Genomic DNA, 25,937 nt, shown 5'->3' on the forward strand with positions numbered 1-25,937 from the left:
GGATCCAGAGGCTTTAGGGACAGCGTGTGGGTGTACATGGAACGAGAAGTGAGGCTGGGAATGAAATCGGAGCTGCGTTTCTGCTCAGGTGTATCCAGTTCAGCGTAGAAAGCAAGGCAACGTCGTTTCGTGGGAGATGAGCAACGGCCTGCAACCCAAATGTCTGCATGCAGCCGACGTCTCGCATCCCTGGGAAAGCCATACTGGGATCAGAGGCATTTCACGACAGGGCGTTGCGTGTACACTGTACAGTAGGAACAAAATCGTGGAAATGTGGTTTTCTCATGCAGGGAGGCTGGAAGACTGGATAGTTTAGAGGCAGTTACTCAGGGCAGGCTGCCAGCTGTCATTACAAACGTCAGTGACGTAGTCTACAGAAGAATCTCAATTTCAGATTGGAATGTAATTCACTAACCCCACCAAACCCCCGTCGGCCCCACCACCATCGAATCTCCGACCAAAGTCCAGTAGGCTGTTATCAAACATCGTTACCTGGCTTCCTGGCTTATGGCATGTGATTATGAAAGTGTGTAGTCGTGATAAATAGTCACAAAGAACGCATATCTATCTTAAACAAAATAGCAACACTAGCAATACTAAGCTAGCGTTGGCAATCTAAACAAGCCAACGTTAGCGCAGCTGCTACGTTGGTAGCATAACTTATTTGTAAATGAATGTTACCATAACGCTAAATATTAGTGGTTTGAAGTTTTATTTTATACGTACAATTAATTGAAAATTTGACAAGAGGTGGTAAACTTAGCTGTCGAGGAGATATGTTGCTAATTCCGCATCACTTCTGAATCCTGTATTAGGACTAGCTGCTTTTATGTCTCAAATTAACAGTGAGTAACGTTCGGTCTCTAAAGCTGCACTATTTCATAATCGACATGATGAAAATCAATATTCAGATTTCAGCAGTGCACGTCACCATAGTACTTCTCGCACAGTGAGAGAGTCACATAGCAGTGGGCTCACATGGTGCCTCAGGCTGCGAAGCTGTGGGAGGTCTTACCAGCTGAACCTGTCAAAAATTGTTCCTGATGTTCTGTGATTAGAGAGATTAAAGGTATCGGTGGTGACAGGCGGCACCACCAAAGGAGCGAGGCTTTTTTTTCTTGCTGCCTTTTTAACTCTCATATGTTTGCAATATCACAAGGAAATTACACCCTAGGTTTCATTTAGTTTATGGAATTTATTCATTCACGTGGGTATGGTGGCAATCATGCAAACACACACTGTCTTGATCTGTATCATTATTGGGTTGCTAAAATATTGTGTTAATAAACAATCATTTCATCATGAATAATCTGTCCTTGAGATGAGGTGTACCCATTGAGTGACAGGGTGTAAATATTACAAACAGCTCTCAGTACAATGCCATAATATGACATCACTGGAAGCATTATGACTTTAATTTATGAACCCAATTGGTCTTATTTTCTGCCCTTTTAACTCACATTACATTACATTAGAAATCCCCACGTTTTTTTATGTCACCGTTTCAAGATCCCTGTATATATTATTTTATTGCCAACTCAATCGGACGATTTGTGTGGGGGTCAGCGTCACAAGCCATCCGGTGACTGCTTGGAAGTGAAAGAAGCCAAATAAACAGCGGCGGCATGCCCGGACAACTCTGCATTCTTGCCCTATCAGTTTAGGTGGTGCCAGGATGCAAAATAATGAAGTCGTGGTGACACACACAGACTCACAATGCAACACTGAGGTCACAAAACTGAACCCCCACCCATCCCGACATTCAGATGTATGATCGGAATGACTATTATGAGAGATGTTCCATAAACATTAAAAAACAAAAATGCTTTACTGATTGCATAAATGTGCATGTAAGTTTATACTAAATACGGACACATTGTCACTGTGAATAGTTAAAATGATAAGAATGATAACCATGCATAGCTGATTGATGACCAACATGTTAGTTTTCTGTGTCGTACAGCTATGCTGGATTTTGTCCGTTATGGAGTTATTATAGCATTCGCATTACGAGCATTCAAATAGAACTGCTTATTTCATGATATGCTGTTTGAGCGTTAGCATAATGGAATTAGCATCAACCTAAAAACATTTAGTTCCAGGTTGAAGGCATTTAATATTTTCAATTTGATGTTTTACTGTTTTTGAATTTACTTATAGGCATAACAATGTGATATAATCATGAGTGTTTAAAAGAATACAGTGGGATGATGATTTTGTGAACTTTATTTTATCCTCTCACCCTCGTAGCTATTAAAGATAGGAATGTGCATGATGTTATCAGAGCCTTTTGTCCTTAGAGACTAAAAGTCTGGGGTAAGATCCTGACTGCATTTGTTCCCCCAGTCAAGAAGGGGAACTGTATGTAAATATCTGCTTGCTAATAACATTACACCTTTGTTAAACCTGGAGACGACATGTCTGTCCTTTCATCAACTTAGGAGGGGAAGAGGAACCTTTTATCTTTTGAGTATAAATGAGTCGATGTTCAGTAAATTGTCACACACTTGGGTCATCACGTTGCATTCAGAAGTGGTGTCCTAACGGTGTCTTTGGAAGCTTTTAAATAAATCCTTGCAAGGAACCTTGTTCATCAGATCTCGGATACAATCATTTTGAACACGCAAAGATTACACTTAAAATAGTAATCATACAATTCCTTCAAGGTATACCATGTTTGTAGCCACTGTTTGCAATTTTGTGTTAGCATTATTTGCGTTCACCTATGTACAGTTGTAATTAGATCCTGTAGAAAATTTGTAGCTACTAGGTATTTATTCTGTTTGTAGCCAATGTGTGTCAGCATTTTAGCATTAATAGAGCTTGGAAACTGGCCAAGATTCCACCAATTATTAAGTTGAAGATATGCCAGTGCTAGAATGGGTATTAGCAGCATTAGTGTTACAAGCGTTCTGCCCAAGATGTAGCTTCTGCGAAGAATGCTGTGTTTGTAACCACCGAGTGTTAGCTTCTAAATTAGCTTCTTCGGAGATATTATGTTCAAGATATTATGTTTGTAGCCGCTGAGCGTTTTATGCTTATAACATTACTAGCGCTAGCCTAAAAAAAATAAATGTTTAGCTTCTGTGAAGGCTTTACTTCAAAATATGACATAAATGGTGCGGTTTAATTACGTAATGCATCACTCGGTAATCTAAACTATGCCAACAATGCAGGCAATGAGTATTTGGACATGTTTGACAAGAAAAGTAGTAGCTAGTAGTTAAGTAGACGATTACGGCCACCATCTGCTACGATGTTTGTTAGTTTACTAATACATCAGTCAGCGAAGGACTGCCTCTATAAATATTTACAATATGAATGTGGTTTTCATTTATTTTTATAATTCCAAAGGTTGTGCCAAAAACACAGTGTTTGGAGCACTTGACGTAGGATGTTCGAACGCCTGCCAGACGCAAAAGCCGTGTCGCAGCATGTTGTGCTGCTCAGTGAATCAATGTTTTCTGCTGGAGATGGTAATGCTCATGTTCTTTTCACAACCTGTTGATCTTTAAAAAGGAAAACGGCGTAAGCAACTGGCATTTCACTAAGCCACACCGTGGAAGCCAGTTTTTAGATTTTTTACATAGGCTACACTTTTGCCCAAGATTAACCCAAAAGACTGCCATCCTCGACGCTATAGCAAGCTTAGCGAGTGAAGCTAATGAGGTCAGTTCCTGGTTGTGATGTTTTCGGTATAGGCCTATTCCCTTTTGGTAGCCAGCTTTACAGGAACAGTGCAAATTAATTACAAAATCATTTTCTTCTAAAAGCTCCGTGAACTTTTCCTCATCACATGACCCACTAAAGCACCTCATCCAGTCCGAGAAAGAGTAAACAGTCCTCAGCTGCCTCTCTCGTGGCCCTACCGCCGCTGTTGTCCTCTTTATTTGCCAAACAATAGCTTTTTGTATTTCCTCCCGCCATGCCTCTCTTCCCCGCCGTTGCACACATCTGCATCCTCCTCCACTCCCCCGGCACGACCTCCGACGGATAGCCATATCCGTCGTTGGCGTAACAAATGCTCGCTAACCCTCTTGTGTCGCCGCCCTGAGGGAATTTGGGTGTGGTCAGGCCCACTGACATTTGGATGCGTCTTTGCGACTGTGACCGGCCTTTCCTCTCTGACCTCTCCCTGAACCGGGGCCCTGTGTTTGCGAACCCTTTGCCTGGCATCCACTACAGCACCACACCCACACTACACATTCCTGCATACAGTCCAATGATGACGTTACACCACTTTGGTTTTGTGTCAGGACTCCCGTGATAGACAAACACTAGCATATGTTATCAATCTGTACTGGTCGTAAAGCAGTCTAGTTCTGGCCTTAAAAGTCTAGTCGGAAGACTTCCATGCAGCTGCTTCATGCTAGAGTGTTGAAATGTGCAAGCTACAGTGGATGCGGATGATAGTCTGAATCAGAATTGCCTTTATTGGCAAAAAATTAAAAAAAAAAAACTCCCAAGCAAAGTCTCTGGTAGTCATGTACTATAACAAAAAACACATGTCGCTGATGCTATTTCACGTGGGCGTGCAGTCCGATCCTTGAGCCGCATACTCGCTCGCAAATGGGGCAAGGGAACCCGGATGCCAGGGGGGTACCAGCCGCCCGTCGTTGAATGCGCCTCTCGTATCGTCGGTCTTGGATGGTTTGATGTATGTGTGTAGCTGCAGTGGCATGAGTGATCTGCCAAACTGATCTGTCAAGTGGCAGAGTTTCAAGCTGCGTGGGGTTGATGTGGACGCGCTTTAAGAGGTCTCTGGTGTAGTCCTTGAAACGCCGTTTTTGCCCCCCAGCAGAGCGCCTTGGCGGGGCAGACGGTGGTCAGGCATCCGGATGGTGTGTCCAATCCACACGCACGTACACATGTTTTGTCATTCGTAAATGAATGTTTGTGTTTTCTGTCTCAAAAATGTGTTGCTGTTTTTGAGGTTGATCTGTCTCTTGTCTAGTTTTATACAATTTTTAGAAATAACCAGAGTTCAGTAATGCATTTTATTTAACAGACACAAGCTCTGGAAGCCGTCAAGCTGCCAGTGTTTTTCACATTGTTCCCGCCTAACATCTCATCTGTAAAGCAATACATGGCTTAACGACTTGATTAGTTTCGGTGTATGTAGCTTTGTATGCCAACCAGAGTGATGATTACATTTTTACATCGTTATACCACAGTTGTAGGCATATTCTTGCGTCCACAAATGATCTTTTCACTTATGAGGCATTTTTTTGGAATGGACATTATCATTAAGGAGGAGAGTGAGCATCAGAGCTGTACTGAGCGTCTGGTACAGAGGGCAGATGCCCGATGGGTCGGCGGCGGGCAATGTAGTGCTAATAATATTTATGTATTAACCCCCCCCCCCACCCTTCCCCAACCCATGGGAGAAGCACGTAGAAGATCAAGTGATGGAGGTAACATTAGCTAGCTTTTAATGACATGCCTTCAGAATCGCCGTTGCTCAAGAGTCGCCACATGCTTACTTGCCCACTTCGCAGTAAGCACCTTGTTGTAATAATGTAGCAGTTTTTCAAGGGTGAGAAGTTGTGGATGAGAAGCAACTGTCCATATTAGGCGACATCATAACATTGGAGATATTTTTCATTAAAGGTGCGATGAAATATTAGTTTGAGTTAGTGGCAACACTCTCTGCTATAGTTAAACATGGTTCAAAAAGCAATCAATTTGTATCAGGCTAAAAACATTTTTAGACTTAAGCATGTTTTAACTGCACAACTTTTAATTATCATTCATCTGATTTCTGATTATTATATATTTTTAAAGAAGGCAGCACCTTTTAATATGAAGCTGTAACTGACATATCAGGGAGATTAGAAGAATGACTAATAATAGCACTGATGAGGTATAAGGAGTTGAGTTGTCTAAATAAACAATATATCCCTAAATCCCAGAATGAGCAGCATAATGCCCATTAAATTGATGCACTGACAAAAACTTAAATCATGTAATATATATATATATATATATATATATATACACAGTTCAACACATTTATTTATTTTTTTTTACTTAAAAAAAAAAAGTAATGTTTTAGTAAAGTAATCATTTATACTGTATATTGTATTCTACCACTACAAATGCTGTTTTTCTCATCCATTAATTACCGGTTAACAATGTCGCTCACGTGGATAAGCCTCCTGAGGGCTTCAGTAAAATGCCTCGGTGCGACTGTCTGCAAGGCTGGGCTAATTCGCTGTGACCACCAAGCAAAGCGGGGGAGTCATTCGGGGGACTGTTGAACCGTCAGCGCTCCTCGGGCCTGGCATGGCCGCCGGCGCATCAGCTGCACTGATAAGCAAAGGGAAACCAGGGCGACCTCTGAACTAACGCTCCAGTCATGTTGGCGCTCTCATGCCTGCCGTCTTTAAACCCAACATCCCCGCCCCTCAAAACCAACCACACAACCGCCCCCCGTCTAGCCTCACTCTTACCACAGCACACACACTGGCAGGTGTGTCTGATGCATCTTCAGGACACCTGTGTGTGTTTTAGTAATTCGCCTTCTGATATTGATAAAAACTGCAGGATTTTACTGCATAACTCATATTCCACAAATGTAATAATGTGTATGTGATGTCATATATAACATATTATTGTCAAGAAATGTTTAAGGTTGACTTCCCCTTTAAACTGTCATGACATCATTCCTGGGGAGAGATTAATGAGACCTGCAAAAATTATCCCGTAATAATATGTATGCCATGTCACCAAAATGTCATGTTAATGTTGTTGAAAATTGTAACTGTTTCTTTCTATTGATCATGAAGAATGCCAACGGACAAACAAACAGCTGTTAGAAAACTGCAGTTGTGTTTGGATTCAACCATCAGGTAGACCAACCAATGCGAGTGACATCAAGCATGCTGTGACCGTGAAAATACCATTTTTACCATCTCGCCACTCCCATACTGGTCAGCGGAGACTTCAATTGTGATCCCTCTCACAACATGTACACAGACCGTGAACGTGAGCAAATTGCTCTACTTCTCGGCCTCCTCTGGGTAATTTGACCACAACTTGATATACCTTGAGGCCATCAACAGGTAGAAAAGCAGGCAGCCAACATGCGAACTTTGACAGTTTGGTCTAAAGACACAACGGAGGCACTGCTGGAATGTTAAAATGTCAACAACTGGTTCTATGATTTTATAGATCATATTTTCAATATAAAATAATATTCTACCTTTTGTCATTATTATTACATTTATTAGCTTTATTTGTGTTTCTTTTTATTTCTATATAGCACTTTAGGGGTTCTGAATGATTAGGTTTTAAAGAGTGTTGGGATTTTACGGTTTGCGTTTTGTGGTTAGATAAATTAGGGTTTAGGAAGGTTAGCAGGACAGGTTACTATTGAAATTGGGGTTAGGGGTATTCGGATTAGAGAATTGTGGTTAGGGCGGGTGAGGATAAGGGGGGTTTAGTAGAAAATTTACTGACATTTTTGTTTTATTTTTTTAACTGATTGTTAAATCCAAACCAAATATTATATAATAAATACAATTAGATAAAAAAAAAAAAAAAAAGTATTTTATTTGACACATCAAATGGAGCCACCAACCCCGTTCCTTTATGCACAGAAAGTAAGGGTACTTTCTGTGCATAAAGCAACACTAAGGAACTTTCAGTTTATGTTGATTATGGCAGCACCAAATGGACAAAAGAAGTAATGTTTGCCTGAAGGAAGACCACATTTTCCATGAGGACAAGCACATTGAGTTTTAGCTCACGCCAGCGAGTGAAAACTCGGCCAATGTTGAACCTCGACTTCCCTTTTTTATCTCCTCAGACAAAACTTTTCAGTTGTTTTGTAGCTTCTGCCAGGAAAGCAGTAGTTGTGTGCTGACATTCAAATTGACTTCCGTCTTTGCAACGAATGGGGAAAGGGGGAAGTGACGTATGCCATAAAGCAATCAGCACATTTGTAGTTTTTTGTGTGGCAGTGTTCCTACCATCCTCTTCAAAGTTGCTTAGTGCCAGTAAAAATGATACCGACCCACTCAGGCCATGGCAAAAGTGCCATCAACTAGTTTTAAGTTGATGTTTCATCAGAAGAGTTATGAAAATATTTTAGTATGGTTGATAAGTTCCTTAGTGCTACTTTAAAATGTTTTTTTTTTTAAAATTATTATTGCAATTGGCTGGCAAAAAAATCAGGGTGTACCCTGCCTAGAGCCCGAAGCCAGCTGGGATAGGCTCCAGCACCCCCGCGACCCTTGTGAGGAATAAGCGGTTCAGGAAAAGGATGGATTATTATTTATTATACTATTACTTGTACATGTTCACAAGCTCATGCAGATAGACCTCAGGTTTGCGTAAGACGCTTGTGTTTGAGAGGGATGGGGTAGATTAGGGGTTCGGTGCATGGGGTGAGAGGTGTGGAGTTAGGATGTTAGTGTTAATGGGTAAGGTGTTGGAGTTGAGAGTTAAGCAGGGCTTGGTAGGCTTGGGTGAATGTGAGGCTTTGTACAGCGCTTTGAGCACCATATGGTGTAGATAAAGCGTAATGTAAGTGCAGTCCATTTACTATTTAAGGATTGAGAGGGTTAGGGGTTTGGTGTGTCAGGTTATGGAGTGCCGGGGTTGGTGTTAAGTGGGGTTTGGATAAGAGGGTTAGTGTTAAGGAGGGGCTGGAATTAGGGAAGGCTTGGGATAGCCGGGTTAGTCTGGGAATCCCTGCCATAGTATAAATGTGAGTTAAAATTAACACTTGGCGTGGGCATGTTTTTATGCGTACCGATTGCATAAGAAAGAGATAGCAACAAGATCACCATCGATGTGTTTCTTTAGGCAGGCACGTTCCCTCCATTAATAGTCATAGTGTTTTATAAACAAGATCGTATGAATTACCGGCGTGACATTCCTTCCTCGGGAAATCTACGGGCTGCCTGCCTTCACACTCTCAAACTGGCTTCCTCCACACTGCCTGCTGAGAATTTTCAGAGAGCGAAAAAGAGAGGGAGAGGGAGAAAGAACGTTAATTTGCTCTCCAAGCTTTGCCTGTGCAGCCCACAAAAATACCAAGGTTACATAATGCAGAGTAATAGCAGTGCAAAGAGTGCACGTTGACAAACAAGCTCCCATCACCCTGGCATCTGAGCTGGGGCTGCAGAGAAGAAGACAGGGAGGCTAAATAAAAGGCTTTGTTGAAGTTGTAACGCGGCCCGTGTCTGTCGTTGAGAAATGTTTGAGATGTTTTCTTTCTTTTTTTTTTTCCATTCTTTCGGAGGCTGCCGCAAGCAAATGACGGGTTGTGAAAGTTCCTCAAGTCAAAGTGGAAATAAACGCAGAGGAAGTGACACAGCCAAACAAGTTTGTCATAACTTGCAGCTCGCAAACATTTTCATTTGGAGAGCGATGAGGACAAACCATAAATAAACTTTATTATGGAAAAACACTACATTTCTGGATAAATCTATTTTTTTTAAACTTGCAATTTCTCTTTTAAAACCACACAGATAAAAAAAAAAAATCATGTGATGTAAAACTAAACGACTATTGCTTGGAGTTTATTTCTTGGTCACCTCATGTTTGTGAGGCCAAATTTTGTCAGGCACATTCAAGGTGCAGTAAATAATGAACGTTTACTTGTGGTTGTTATTCAGTCAATATTTTTAGGTCAATTCACATAAAATAAAACACATAAAATACAACATGAAAAAAAATGTCCCAAATCTTTTTAGAAAAAATTCCTCCCAATTAAAATTAATTTTCAGTAAAATGTATTTTTTAATTGATTTTACAAAATCCTCAGAATTTTAAATGTATACAATTTCAGATTTCATTTTTTTACAAGCTCTGAGCTTACAATTTTGCGAAAACATGTAGAATTAGTTTAACATAGATAAATAAATAAATAAATAGATAAATAAATAAATACATACATACATAAATAAATAAATAAAAGTATCCCAAAACATACATATATGCAAAAATGGACTTATAAGCATATGACAAAAATACAACTAATAAAAATATTATTGTAATTAATTTTGTGCATCAAATATGTTGATCTACAGTATGTTATTAGGTAGAAAGTGGTGATGAACAGGAATGAAATGAAACTTTGTAAATGTGACTTATAGACATAAAAGCGGACGGTCCGGAAAATGGATGGATGGTCTAGATCAGGTTTCACCAATTCCGGTCCTCGAGGTCTGGAGTCCTGCAGGTTTTAGATGTTTCTGCCTACCAACACACCTGATACTGAAGATCAGGATCGTTATCAGGCATGCTGAAGAGCTGATTATATGAATCAGTAGCTAGTGGGCGGAAACATCCACAACCTGTAGGTCTCCTGAACTCGAGGACCGGAATTGGTGAACCCTGTTCTAGATTTATTAAATTTTCCGTTCAAAATTTTTGACATTTTAATCATCCTTTAATAGCTTGCAGTGCCTTAAATTGTATTACAATAATACTCTTATAGTCAAGCTTAACATGCTGAGGGTCCTACGTTCCGAAAAAAATAAAAAGGGAGACAATGACAATCAAAGTTTGGCAGAAGCTTTGAATATAAATGAAGGCATTGTGGGTTTTAATCAGGATGATGCTGAGGTGTCACCTCATCTCAATGTCATGTTCCTATAAACCCGACAAGTTAATAGCACTGTTGTCGGGCTCCGACTATAACAATAGTGCCCTAGTGTTGTGGTGGATTCCGCCGTGTTTATGTCTCAAATTCCTCATTTGATGGAAGTATGTCTATGTCAGGATTGGGGGAGCGAGGGGGAAAATCCTGCTGTGACTGAGGGGACAAGCAAACTAAATGTGTGGGTGTTTTGCAAGGGGACAGCAAATATAAACACTTCAATTTGATTTCAAGAGAACCAATGCGATTAGCAGCAGGAATTTGCTTAGGCTGCCTTCTCAGCCTTAACAGTGGATCTTGGGCTGGGTTAAGGTTTGAGTAAGAGCTTCAGTGGGTCAGAATTAGAGTTATGGTTTTCAGGTGAAGGTTTGATTTACAGTAAGGGGTAGGAAAAGAGGATAGCGGAGATAATCATTTGATGGGCTAGTCGATGGGATAATCGATTCTAAAAAGATGTGATCGTGACAGCCCGATTGTGGGCCAGTCAGAGTCGGATAAGGGATGAGAGTGGTTAGTGGTGATCAGGGCTAACTAGGGTTTGGCTTTGAGATAGGATTAGAATTTGAGTTCCTGTTAGCGCAAGACTTAGAGAGCTAGAATTTCGGGTTTAGGGTGAGGGTTAGTGTGTTCGAGTTAAGGATTAGCAAATCAGACTTTTTGAATTTTTGACCAAGCGACGACTCCATGGAGCAAATGAAGCGTTCTTCTTTGGAGCGGCGGCATACTTGCCCGGATTAAACTCTCTGATCTGTGCACGAATGCGAGTGAAGCCAGTTAAAAGTGCACGAGGAGGCCCCTGGCGAGGATCCCAAGTCTTGTGACGCACCGTCAGAAGTTTTCTTCAAGAGGAGGACTGGGGGAGAAAGGGGGGTGCGGGGGACAGGTACCTTCTGGATCTTCCGCTGACTGGAAGCTTGTGTTTACCCGTCCCCACGCTGACGCTGCACAAACATATCTGGTCGCTCGACATGTGCTTGGTTTTGCGGCAACATGGAGCGACTGTGATTATTCACAATTTATAGCACTGGTGGATTTGTGTTAAGATATGCTTGCATGAAACATAATTGATCCATTGCAGCCTGATCATCCTGGAAGGGGGATTACCACATTTGCGGTCCCTTCTCAAGGTTTAAAATTTTTTTGCCTGTTGTTTTTTTTGTTGTTGAGTTTTTCCTTGCCCTCTTGTGGTTCGATTAGGGGATGTCGTTGATATTTGTCAACTGCGGGCATATGAAGCCCTTTGAGACTCTTGTGTGATTAAGGGGCTACATCAATAAATTTGACTTGAATCTTGTGCCCGAAACCCCTCACACTTGATACGATAAGGCCCTTTAACTCAATTCAAAATCAAAATAGAATATTCAATAAAAATGGTGTGTGTGTGTGTGTGTGTGTGTGTGTGCGTGCGTGTGTTAATTTATTCCTTTCCTTCATGGTTCATACAAACATCCTGGCACAATGGCTACATAGAGTATGCTGACAGTCTTCTGTCAGTCTTCTGTCAACTAACAATGTTTGTGGCTTTACATGAAACAAAATGTCTCCTCATTGCCGGCAAATTGGCATGTGTTTCCCTGGCAACACTTTTTTTTTTATTACTCACCACAGAGCGCAAGAGTTGTGCCGCAGTTTTTATAGCAACAACTCTCACGCCACTGCAAGGTGTCAGTCAGTGGCAATGCTATTATATCATTGTAAAATACCTTTTTATGACCATTTATGCATGCTTGGTAAACCCACACAATTTTGTGAGATCAATTTCGGGAGCAGCATCAAAATGTATATCGTTACAAAAGCGACAAGGGCCCTTCAAGTAAAAAACTATCTGAAAAATTCTGGACTTTATTCTGGAATTCTTTTTTTTCCTTTTTTTTTCTGGAGAGCTCAGTATTGTTCATTTGGTAATTTTACCGATTTGACATGTCATCATCATTGCTCTCCCTTTTTTTTTTGTATGGGGGTGATTATGTGAATGTGCGTGTGTGCGTGCGAGTGAGTGTGTATTCATTAGTTCACCTAAAACCTATTGAAAAAAGGAGAAGGAGCGCCCCCAACCCCAACGCGGCCCGCCCCCCCAACCCAACGCAGCAGGACGGGGCACTGCAGGCCCGCCAGGAACCCCACCGGCCTAGGCTCTTGCCTACCACCCCTCCACAACGTTTGAGAAATTGATGACAATTTCACCAATAAAGAAAATATTGCAAAAATAGGTGTAATTCAAACAAATCTGATATAATATATAGTATGTTTTTAATTAAGTGATTAATCATGATTAATCAGAATTCTAAGATGTGATTATCTGATTAAAAAATATAATCGTTTGACAGCTCTTATATATACATATGGATGCAAACACTGTATACATGTAAAGTATATAATTTGAAATAATTTCAAAAAATAAATGTTTTGTTTTCAGTGTTTTGAACTTTTGTTATTTAAAAATACATACAACAAATGATAAAATATGCTTTTTTCTAAGGAAATGAAGGTAAAAATATTTTTAAGTGATCTAAAAATGGGTACAATTGACTATATATATATATAAAAGAAAAAATTGAAAATAATTATTTGCAAATAATTGCTAATGGGCGCTGTGAAGCAAAATGGCCGACTTCCTGTTCAATTTCAGACATGGGTTCTCATAAAGACTTTATCGTGTGTGTGCTGTTGCCATAGACATATCGACTCAGTTTCACGTCTGCTCTTAGGGGCTCATTTTTCTAACTTTTCAGGGGGTACTCATATGCTGGGGACCCCTAAAATACATACAAACAGCAGCATATATGAGGATCAAAAATTCATATAGACATTACTAATGTAGATTTCCAAAGTGTACAATTTGTAATAAAATGGTGATATATGTTCTTTTTACTTTACATCCCACTGTAAAAATGTCTGCTCTTTCAAAGGCTTTGCGCCATCAGATAAGATGAGCGGAGCTCAACGGGTTCGGGCATGAATGACCTTTATGGATGCCTTTCACTTCAAGTCCTTTCCAGTCAGCCTCCCTTTCAAACGAGCCCACCTCGCGCTTATCAGTAACTGATTACTTCTCGGCAAACACGGCTATGCGCTTTCAAACAGAGCGAGCGCAAACACAGATATCCTCTTAAAATGTCTGCAATGTGCCACATGTTGTTTTTGTGAGACTGGCAGAAAAACAGACATGTGGGATTCCTTGAATGAGCCAGAAAACAAAGCGAGAGATGCATTATTTGGCCGTCTCATTGTGTGGAGTGTCAGGCTCGCTAATGTGATTGTGCAACAATACGATCTTTGCATACCTACAAGCACAGAACAAAATGGTGCTGGCTTGTTCAAAACAATGAATAACGTTAATCACGTTGACCCTATTTGACTTTAAAAAGTGGACTTGACATGACTTCTTATGCGTTATGTTGCTTAGGTGTTAAAGGAGACATGTTCTGCATTTTTTTTCACATCCAAGTCAGTCCCCAGACATCTTAAATGCATTTCTGATCAACAATTATGATACATTCATGGGGGGCGTTAGTGATGACATTTCTTTAAAATTCTCAACAAGTCACAGACACATTTTCAGAAATAGGCAAATAGCAATAACTAAACTCCACACAGCTTGTTTGTTTACAGGTAATTCAAAATCAGTTTGCTGCAGTATGTCCCCCTTTAACATTTGATACCTTTGTGTTACCCATAAGGCGGCGTGGGCACGGCGGCCACACAGCTGTGCAAAACGGTGAAGGACGTTACAGTGTTTGGCACAGCGTCGGCCAGCAAGCACGAGGCCATCGGCCAAGCCGGTGTCACGCATCCCATTGACTATCGCACCAAGGACTACGTAGAGGAGGTCCGCAAGATCAGTCCCAAAGGTGAGAAGGTGGAGTGAATGATTTGAGTGGTATCAGGATTCATGCTTTCAATTTGATTCAAGGAATATTTTTGGTTTATTCAGAAAAATACAATCCAAAATGATTCCGTGAATTAAAATCGATTCAGGAACTTTTTAGCCACAAATCTACTAGTATGACAGAAAAATGCATACCTGGATACGAAAATCAGCATCTCCCGTGTTTACGCCCCGCCGACATATAATAGAAAGGTAGAGCTCAATGTCTCTAATTAGACGCTTGGATCAATCTGCACTGCCTTCTTTTATGTGTTATTTATACATACACATTCACAAGAGCACTTTTTAATTTTGTTTCCCATACAGGACTGGATATAGTACTGGACCCTCTTGGAGGATCAGACACCCACAAGGCCTACAACCTGCTGAAACCAATGGGAAAACTCATCACTTATGGTCAGTAAAATCAAGGCAGAATATTATACACCAGACTGACTAAAGTATTGCTACACATACAACTTTATTATTAACTACATTCATTTCTGTTCCGGGTTCCAACTACTTTCTTTTCCATAATGAGGGTGCAAATTGTCTCGCTCTCGTTCTGTCTCTCCTACTGTATTTGGGCTCACTTGGTTTGTTTTGCTCTGCCTGACGCTCTTGCGCTTCCTTTATACAGTAGTGCGCCCCCTTGTGATCTGACGGATAAGCCACACCTTTTTATTATCCGCAGGGTCGAATGCTAGGGAAAAATTAGCGGCTTATAGTCCAGAAATTACTGTAATTAATCTTAAATGAATAGTTATAGTTGATTACACCTATTAAGTATTTACAGTTGATGTATTTAACATGGCAGTTCACGAGATTATAATTTTACTACACTTTGCTGTTAAATATTCTTTTTCCTTAAACATCTCATGACGCTGGCCAACTCTGCTAAAAAAAAATCGGCAACATGCTTAGTTAAATGGATCATTAAATTCTACTTACGGGAAAAAAATATTGAAAAACACTATAATTGTCAGTTAGCTGGGGGCTTTAGGACCCAGATGCGGGAAGGCAGAGCGAGGAGGCAGAGGTGTAGTCCACAAGAAGGATTAACTTTCTATTCAAAAAAAGGATCTTCAAAAGTACAAAATAAAACTGATCTAACAAAACATGAAGCAAAACATGGCGAAACAACTTAGGAAAAACTAACAGCATGACAAGGTAAATGACGAGGGGCAAAACCGGGCAGCATGACGTGGAGGAAAAGACAAACAACAACAGCAACAATAATGAACCGACACAGACAGGGGGGAGACAACCGACTAAATACACCAACACTAATGACATAACAAGACACACCTGGCTGAGGGCACTGATTGGAAGACACATGAGGGTAATGGGGAAAGGTGGACACAATCAGGGATCAGGATTGACAAAGACACCAAACAAGGAAGAGCAAGTGACCTGAAACGAGAGGAGTCAGACTTTTCACAATAAAACAGGAAATGACAAGACAAGGGGAAAACAGAAGCTAAACATGACAGGGAGTAAACAAGACTGAAAATAAACATGACAATAATCAGTGTTTACTGTAGTTCCGTTTTGCTTGTTTCCTGGACAAACAAAAAATAAAAGACTTAAGACATTACATATCACGTTGGAATGAAAGCAGACCTTTTTCAGGTACAGGTAAACATCTATACAATGTGATGTATTTTCGTTATTTCACATGTACTTGTGTATAATATACACCTTCAATTTCAGATTTGTTTATTTTTTTGTGGGTGGCTAGGGGTGTAAGTCTGGAGATATCCCGAGAATATTATTTCAGTTTACTAAATCACAATAATCTAGAAAGTCTTCTACGTTTACGTCTTCATAACTGCATAATACTGCCCCCTAAAATGTGTGTGGTCTGTGAGAAGGCCTCTATGGCGATGCCTGCAGGAGTGGGCGAAGACGGCATGCACGGAGAACAGGGCTCTGGCTTTTCCATGTAGCACAAAAATCTTTGCATGTGGCCTCCCACCCTCACCCATTCATCCTGGACCCTCTCTTCCATTTTATCAGAACTATGCAGAACCAAACAATGGAGCACATTCTGTGTACTCCAAACTTGGATTGTATCTGAATCCCATAGTGTGCACTCCACAATGCAATATGAAACGAACACTTGAGGTGACGCACTGTGTAAACGAAGCATTTCTTCTTCAGGTGCCGCTAACATGCTGGCAGGCCAGAAGAAGAACTTGCTGGCCGTGGCCAAGAATTGGTACCACCAGTTCTCCATCCATACGCTCAACCTGATCCAGAGCAACAAGTCGGTGTGCGGTTTCCACCTGGGCTACCTGGACGGCGAGACGGAGCTGATCAGCGAGGCCCTGAACACCATCCTGGACCTCTATAAGCAGGGCAAGGTCAAGCCCCGCATCGACTCTACCTGGCACCTGGAGCAGGTGAGTGTCCGCCCGGTACAATTCCCTTCTCAACAAAGTTATCCAGTATAGTTATGAGCAAGTTCTGTGAGAATTGGTGTCAGAAGTGGGACTCTTTTGGAAAGGTAATTCCTGTGCATGTGGGACGGACACAAGATTCCACCTCTTATGTGTCGTGGTCAGCATACGGGTTTTATTTTTCCTCAACCCAATTGATTTAGGATGAAAATGAGGTTAAGATTACTCATCCTAAGAATTATGTGAGAATTGGTCAGCCAAAAGCCGGTGATGGCAGCTTTTTAAACCACTGAGATGGGCCCAAACTGAGATTGAGGATAGATAGGACTCTAACGTGTTGAACGAGGGATGCCATCCGCGACATTCAAGCCACAAGAAGGCCAATGTCTCAGACAGGGCCAGACAGAGTCAGACTGTCGGTGAGGCGGAAGCTGCCAAAAAGCCGATTATGAATGGAAAAGTGTGAGAAAACGGCGAAGAGAGTGTGACACTGTCAGCATTTGGATCGTCTAAAATAACGCCCTCCCACTGTTGATCCTTTTCTTCTTCTCCTTGGCCATTTCTCTGCCTCTCCTCATCCAGACTCCAGGTTTTTTTTACTCCCTCCCTCCTTTTTCCTCCTATTCTCCACTTCTTTTTTTCCCTCTCTCTTGTTGCCATGGCGACACCCTGTCGTCTGTGCGTGCGTCTGGCTTAGGGCGGGGTCCCTGATGCAAGAGAAAAAGACGAGGATGAGCGGGAGGGTAGAAAAAAAGCGAGATGAAGTTCTTCACAAGACCACACCTTGAATCCTTTCGTCAATGCCGCTGTCGATTCCTTTCTAACAATCATAACAGCGAGAAAATGGTGCAGCAGGTTTATTTATAGTCGCATTTACTAATTAGCTGCTCGCAGTCCCCCTCCCCCCCAAAAAAAAAATCAACAAATTCTGTCGTTAAGACAATAGTGCTCCGTTTTGATGGTGTGCCTAATGTTTTGTCCGCTTCATTCACATCCCAAAGGATTGATATTAGAGGGCCACCAGTTGTTCTACATCCCCTCCTCCCTTCATTTCCCATGGTGTGTGGAAGTCGTCAGGGCTTTAGGTTGCTAGGAGATGGCCCCCGTTGCCGTGGCGCCGGTCGATAGGTGGTCCACCCGCCTCGCGCTAGTGATGACGAGAAAGAGGCATGATGAGACGGAGGCGGGTGCATGCGTTGTCGGTGCGCAACAAGTGGAATCGCGCAGAATGCGAGAGCAACTTTGACCTTCTTCCTGCTGGGTTAGTGAGTCATAATGAGATATTAGTGTGATATTTTAGCCATGGAAAAACAATACAGTTTGATACGTGAAACGGAATGGGGGAGGGGGGGATCGGGTTGATTATTTTTTATTCTATATTCATGTCATAAGGTTGGCTTTTTTAGTTGCTTCGTTGACAAAAAACATGACATCACTTAATGTCCACAAAAATGCGACCGACTGTCACCATAATGTATGTGCACATGTGTAGACGTGATAATCATAGTCTGAAAGTATTAGAAAGAAACTTGCAATATTTTGGATTATATTAACGTCGTACGTGTATATGCGTTGCCTCATTGATATGCACTGCTGTGTTTTAAGACCTGGATCTGGTTCAGAACAGACAGTCCTTCTCAGTCTGTGTACTTTTTCAAGTCATAAGCACTTGCTGAAAATGTGGGCATCCGTCAACGACGGGCCGACGGAAGTGCCCACCTCTGCTCTTATCTTGAAGTCTTGGTTGAAGTCGAGGGAGTTAAAAAACTCCTTAGTTGTGGTTGATGAGATGCACCTGGAGCTCCTAAAGACTCTGGATGTTGTGGAGCTGTCCTGGTTGGCACACCTCTGCGACACTCTGTGGAAAACGAGGACAATGCCTCTGGATTGGCAGTTCGGGGTGGTGGTCCCCTTCTTTAAGAAGGTGGACTAGAGGGTATGTTCCATTTACAGGGGCATCACGCTCCTCAGCTTCCCTGCTTAGGTCAATTGGGGGATGTTGGTGAGGTGAGTCCATACGGAATTTCAGATTCAGGAGGAGCAATGTGCTTTTCGTCTTTGCCACGGACCAGCTCTACACCTTCTGCAGGGTTCTATAGGGTGCATGGAAGTTTGTCTAGCCAGTCTTCATGTGCTTTATGGACTTGGAAATCCGGAGTCGGTAGACGGTGCATTATGAGCTGTGCTATCCCCGTACGAGTTTGGTCCTCATACCCAACAGTACATCAGATTTGTTTCCAGTGAAGGTTGGACTCTGGATGCTGCGGATTGGTGCAGCGTCTGCAGTGACTCTGTTTCAGTCTGTCGTCGTGAAGAAAGAGCAGAGCCAAATGGCAAAAGCTCTTGATGGCGATTTACGTTCCTACCTTTACTTATAGTCACGAGCTGTGGGTTGTGACTGAAAGAAACTGGCTACCGTGGTACCAAATGGAGTTTGCTCCACAGGGCTCTCCCTTAGAGATACAGTAGGCTCCTTGGCATTGACAAAAGTCAAATAATAATCTCTTTGAAAGCCACCTCGACACCTTCCTGGTAGAGTGTTCCAGGTATGTCGTCTCCTCCCCAGAAGTTGTTATGTATTGACTGAAGAAGTAATCAGAATAATAATCAGTAATCAGCTTTTTCACATTTCGATTCGATTATTTACGTTATGGACTTTCCAACCAACCAATCCCTCTCTCTCGCCTTCCCTCTTCAGGTGGGCGACGCCATGCGAAAGATGCAGGAGAGGAACAACATCGGCAAGGTGGTTCTCATCACGGAGCCCATGCCGGAGGAGGAGAAGAAGGAAGAGGCACCAGTGGCAGACAAGAAGAAGGATGACAAGAAGAAGGATGACAAGAAGAAAGATGACAAGAAGAAGGATGACAGCAAGAAGGAGGAGAAGAAGGATGACAAGAAGAAGGAGGAGGCCAAGAAGGAGGAAGAGGAGAAGAAGGAGGATGCCAAAAAGGAGGAGAAATGAAGAGGGGATGGAGATTGATAGTTTGGGGCTGATGGCAGTGGTGAGAGTGGGGTAGTGAGATTAAACCACGCTCATTCCCATCCATATCTCTCCTTTCTTGATTACTCCTGCCTGACCATGAAGAAAAAATCATCTCATCAGACAGTGTTTCCCCCCCTCCCGTCGGCCATCTCCACCCACCCTCTCCCCACCATTGCCACCACTTCCTACTGTGCTAAATTGTTGTTACCTGCTCCCCCCCCCCCTTTTTACTGTCATCAACCTCGCCCACAGACAGGCACAAAGACGACCAAGATGAACCGCACCCACCCTGCCTCCCTCCCTCGTTATGTCACTCGGATGAGTCAGCGAGTCCTATGATTGGCCGACGCTCAGATAGCATCAACAAGTATCCTCTGCTAATTAGAAAGAGCTCCACAGTTAATAATAGTCCCTCATAAAGAGCCTCTCTGTGTGTAAGATGAATTGGGCAGTGGGAAGAAGAGGGGTATGGGGGTCTTTTTTTCAACTGGTGGCCACAAGCTGAAAGAAGCACTGTCACACCGAGGCCTCCCTCTCGCTCCTATTCAGCAAAGCCTGCCCGTCACCCCAACCCCAACCAACAAAAGGGCGGGGGTTCCAGTACAAGCCTCCAATCCCTTCTCCTTCCAGTTCCCTCTCCGTGGTCGGCATAGCAACAGGCATCAGGCTTGTCAAGAGATGCCACTATGCCCCCCCCCCCCCCCCCCCCACGTGTGCCAACAATGTACAAGTCCCATTCCTCTTTTCCCCTTCGAGTATTTTAGGTGATGACACTGGCAAAAAAGAAAGAAAGAAAAAAATGGAAAAAAAATCCAAAGCCAAAAGCCTAGCTAGTATTGACAACATCTTGGAACAGATTGTGGCTAAATAGAGTGTATGGTGCCACCTAGTGATGGTTAGGGAAATTCTCTTCACAAGCGCATTGTTTTTTAAAAGAACATTTCAAAACATCCTTTTTTTCTTTTATTTGACTTTATGACTATTAAACATACATTTTTCATATTTAGAGAGGAAAATCACATAGACCACAAGAAGATTTTGAATGATCTCACAAGCCAATTTCATTTACGCATTTGTGTTAGGGAAATCGTTTAGATTACTTTAAATCCTGAACCTAATTTAATTTATGTAATTTTTACCCAAAACCCCCTACAAAAGGTATACTCAAAGTGAAATTACAGCTATTATTGAACCATTTAGAGTATCTACATAGTTTTGTAGTTTTTATGTACCATATTCGGTACACTGGAACGAAGGGGGGTTAAAAACTCATTCTGACCAACATTACAGGCTAAAAATGTATGTATTTTGGCGGTGTCAAAATCAAACCCCAAAAATGCCACTCAGTAGCATCACTGGCAAGTTAGGAAAATGAGCCCCTGACCCCAGTTTCCCCAATCAACATTAAATTTGAACTGAAACATTTTCTTATTACCACATCGGATTTTGGGCGCTTTAACGTACTCATCAACTCACCACCTGTTTAATTGGGGTGCAGCGTGCCATCAAAGTTTGATAATCATTTTGAGGGTTCACCACAAAATCGGGTGTATAAGGGCCTGCTCATAAAATCAGTTTGTTAACCTTATGAAATGGGCATTTGACTACATTTCCTTGATGGTTTATGAGAAACGCTAACAATCAGTGAGTCGGTTAATTGTTTTGCGATGGATGGGAGGATGTTTTCTAAATGTTCTGAACTCCTGTTTCCATAGCCAGTGTCAGTGTCGTATTGAGTGTGTGGATGTAACTCAGCATTCCGTAGTTGACATAATTTTGACTTTATCGCTTCAAAACATGATTAAACAATTGTACGCAATTCAAAGAATTCCTATCGATCAATTCATCAAAGATTGTTTTGCCCATCCCTGCAGCTTCCCATATACTCTTTTTCGCTATTATTGTTGTGCCTTTTTCTGACTAAAACTCGTAAAAGTCGTATTTTGTTTTTGTTTTTAAAATATGTAACTCTTGCCGTCGGTCTGCCTGCCTGTCTGTTAGTGTGGGCGCCCCCCTAGATGGCAACTCGTGAATTTGTTTATAAATGTATAAAAAAAAAATGTATTCCAAAAAAAAATGTGTTAAGCATGAGTGGCTTCCCTCATGTGCTGCGTGCCATTGTGTGTGTGCGTGCGCGTCTCTCCTCAGGTCATCTGTACCCCAACCTAACCAAGCCCACCACCATCTTTACCCAACCCCCAAGCCCCCCATCCCCTTCTTCCAGGCCTGAACACGGAGGACAAAGTGATGTTTTGTATGTTTTGCACTCTGTTCGCTGATCCTAATGCACTTACAAGCAAGGCGCTCGCACCCCAGCCCCATCCTCCATCCATTCACTAGATTGCGTGGCGCCCCCCAGTGGGCTGGAGTGTGAGCGGCGTGTGGACCCGTGCAGCCTGTCCACATTTGGTTCTGATTATGAGTATTGTAATTCTTCATATTTTGTTCTAATCTGCTAGGCTTCCTTTGTGAACCTGTGCACGGTGCTTCTATTCCGAGTGCCATTTGTGATGAAACAAGCGCCCCCCCCCCCCCCCCAAAAAAAAAAACACACACACACAACAAACGCTCCTCCTACCCCCAAAAAGTCATATAGTATTTTGTTTTGTTTGTTTGGAGTGTCGGGGACCCTTTTTTATTATTAAGCCGTCTTTTGTGTCCGAACCACGTGTGCCAAATGACAATGTATATTCCTTTTGTCAATGCTTTGAATATTTGCAGCGCAAACAAACAAAATATATAGGCTAACGTATGAATTTAAGTGTGGTTTTGGATGCATTTTCATACTCCTTAGAAGACAAGATTCACAGCGTGTCTGACAAATATCCCAAATATGTGCACCGAGAGAGGGTTGTTGTTGTTTTCATGTGTTTCTTTTTTCTCGCCTTTGATTGTCAGTTTGTTGCTCAAGCTCGTGGACCTGCACTGTGCCTCCTTCCTTGCACACAGCTTACCTCAGTCCGTCCCTTAACTAGGCAGAAACATCCTTTTTACTGTGCTCTACCAGCCCCCGTACGTGGTCCGCCGTGATATGTCCACGCGTTTACAACCACGTCACAGTGAGAAGAAGCTGGACAACACTTCACCGCCAAGCGTACGTGATGAAGGAGTTACTTTCTTGCTTTCTTTCTTAATTGCATGAGCTCGTTGTGGCGAGTGAGCGAGAAGATGTTTTTTATGGGTCCAGCCGGCTGTGGTCATGCGAGCCTTACGTCTGATCCCAGTTAAAAAAACAAAAAACAAGCTAGTGTCTGGAAAGGGAAACGTCACGGATCTTTCAATGTACAATACTGTGCTAAAATGTCTTAGGCCACCTTTACACTTTTTTTTTTTTTACTCTATATCCTGTGTACTAGAACACAGTAGAGCAATGGCTTTCAAAATTTCTATTTCACATACCAGCTGTAAATAGCTGACTCTCCAAGTTCCACCATAATGACTATTAACACTTAGGCCCATTACACTACTGTACAGTAGAACCTCAGAGTTTGAATGTCTCGGAACTCAAACAATTCGGACTTCAATCAAAAAATCAGAGTAAAAAATGCCTCGGAGTTTGAACAAATTTTCGGAGTTCGAACACCCAAGCAAAGCAAGCTAAGCCGAACGTACCTTGAAAACGGGTAGCCGAGTGAAGCCGAGTGAAGCCGAGTGAAGCCGAGTGAAGCCGAGTGAAGCCGAACAATGCCGAATGCTCACGTTGCGGTAGTTGAGACGATGCCTTGCTCATTTCCAGTCAGATCGTGAATACTCCTGGAGGTGCGCCATACGAGTGCATTTTGATTTTTTCACGACTATTTTCTTCGCCATGGGCCCAAAGAAAGACAAGAGTGCCAGTGGCAGCAAAGAAAAACATACAGTGCTAAGAACCACAGTGGAATTAGGAAGGAGATTATCGCGCCGTTGTAACTACCGTAACTACTTCTGTAAATGCTGGCACGAGGACCCCCCTTAGCTGTTCAACAGCGTGCCTGATGTTAAACAGCGCACGCAAAGACCGCTTAGTAGTCTAACAAGATGCCCAATGTAAAATACACAAACTCAGCACTGAATTAAAGCTAACATTAAGATAGCATTTAGCATCCACTGATGCCATCACACCACAACAGGTAAGGTAAGGTATTTTTATTGTGTGAATACTGTACTGTAAATATAAAAAACAGAAATAGAAATTAATATAGGAATTTTCTGGTTTTGGAGCTTGGGAACAGATTAATTGCATTTACATTATTTCCTATGGGAAAAAATGTTTCGGAGGTTGAACAATTCGGACTTTGAACACTTCGCAGGAACGAATTATATTCAAACTCCGAGGTACCACTGTATTTGAAAAGTAGTGTAGTAGGCCTAAGTGTTCATCAAAAAACAAGCCAGTGTTGGCGTTCCTAAATATTACATAAACAAATATTAAATATAGTTTGAACTTGAAATGCTGCACTTAATTATAGGAAACTACTATTGTTATATTACTACAATACTATTGCACATAACTGGCAGATGAATTTTACCTAAATAAATATTTGAAATCATTCATTCAACATTATTAAAAAAAAATGCAAATGCACTTAGAAGTTAAATTGTACTTAACAATGGTACTGTACTGGGTTAAAATGTTAGCCTTGATGCCTAGCACTATCATCAGAATTCTCCAGGCATGTTCAACAAAAATATTGAAGGGCTGCATTTGAGGACTGATGATGAAATTGTTTGCACGCCGCTACTCATTCATCACAAATATTGTCGAGGGTCCTTTAAACCTTAATGTGTAGTGCTAAGAATGCTAACACTTAGAAACCTGGCTCAGCTAGAGGTGACCTAAGGCATTGATTAGCACATGCAGTACTGTATGTCATATAACTCAGAGGTAAAATGTTTGCTAGTGAATCTGCTCACCACTTCCTGCGACTTGTTTAAATAGTTTTACAGCGTTTCCATACACTTATGCAACAGGAGGAAAGTTTCAGAGCAAACATTGCGGTTCTGGATTGGATGTCACATGCTCCTTTTAAAAGTGTGAGGGAAGAGGGGCTAAAAAAAAATGCACAGAGACAACGAGCATCTAATCGCATTCCTTTTCTTTTTTGGCTTGTGGAGCAGATACCGTCTTTCTTTTAGTGCGGTTTCTCAGGTCCTTCCAACAGTTTTAGCTCAATTTACAGCACAATCCCTCACGTTCGCGTCCCGTTAGTGGAAGTGTTGCCAAATTCCATGTCTCCATTTCCACTCACGCCTGCCAGCCAACCAGCGAGGCAGCCTCAGTTCAAGTTATTGGCTGATCATGTACAGTACTAGGAAGCATGTTTAGTTAAAAAAAAAAAAAAAAAGTAACAGTGTGTGTATGTTGTGTATGTACAGCTTAGTTTAGTGTTCATGTGGTGGTGTGGTGTGAGAAAGAATGCCCACTCAATCACGTGCCATGTTGCCAAGAGAAGCCTCCAGCATGCGCAGCCACCTAATTCTGGGAATGCGCCGCCTCTCGTCCTCATCCCCGCACCACAACGAGCACCATTGCCACCCTCAACACAGGCTTCCCTGAAACGTGATGATTTTCGCACGTGTTGTGTAGCTTTTTTTTGCCCCCGCCAGAAAAAAAAACACACTCAAAACCACTTTTGTTGTCAGTTTATTTGGTTATTTTTTTTAAACCCTTATTGACTTGATGCTGCTTCTTTCTGTGCTTGACTGTGGGTGGGCTCCGCGTGGGCTTCTACAGCTTGTAACGCTTCAGTGTGTAATGTTACCATATGCCTTACATGTTTTCCAGGACTAATAAAAAAAAGCATAACAAGAAATATGAAAATAGTTTGTGTTTTGTTTAATAGGTACTATTAATTCAATACAGGCGATAGTAGTAATAGCAGAGGTGGCTCTAACGAGCGCCTGGCCGATATGATTTTTTTTTTTTTAACTGATGCCAATTCCAGTATTTAGCACAAAAAAAGTAGTGAATAATTAAAATATATATATAGTGAATAAAACAAAAAATATTTTGGTCCCTTAATGTTAAAATACAACAAAGATACAATATGAATTACAGGCAGAACATTTGATTGTTTTACAATATGTTGT

At 41.8% G+C, this 25,937-nt stretch overlaps 1 protein-coding gene across 1 annotated transcript in view; it reads left to right on the forward strand.

Moving 5' to 3' along the window:
- The window catches only part of vat1 (vesicle amine transport 1), a 39,159-nt gene extending 13,499 nt beyond the window's left edge, over positions 1–25,660 (forward strand). The window contains exons 3-6 of the mRNA XM_077556244.1: positions 14,293–14,463; positions 14,808–14,897; positions 16,644–16,885; positions 19,581–25,660. Coding sequence (XP_077412370.1) covers positions 14,293–14,463; positions 14,808–14,897; positions 16,644–16,885; positions 19,581–19,847 — 770 coding nt within the window. The 3' untranslated portion in view covers positions 19,848–25,660. The remainder of the gene's footprint in view (positions 1–14,292; positions 14,464–14,807; positions 14,898–16,643; positions 16,886–19,580) is intronic.
- Positions 25,661–25,937: the final 277 nt, after the last annotated feature.

This window comes from Vanacampus margaritifer, chromosome 2, assembly GCF_051991255.1.
Source record: "Vanacampus margaritifer isolate UIUO_Vmar chromosome 2, RoL_Vmar_1.0, whole genome shotgun sequence".
In the NCBI taxonomy this organism is placed as follows: domain Eukaryota; kingdom Metazoa; phylum Chordata; class Actinopteri; order Syngnathiformes; family Syngnathidae; genus Vanacampus; species Vanacampus margaritifer.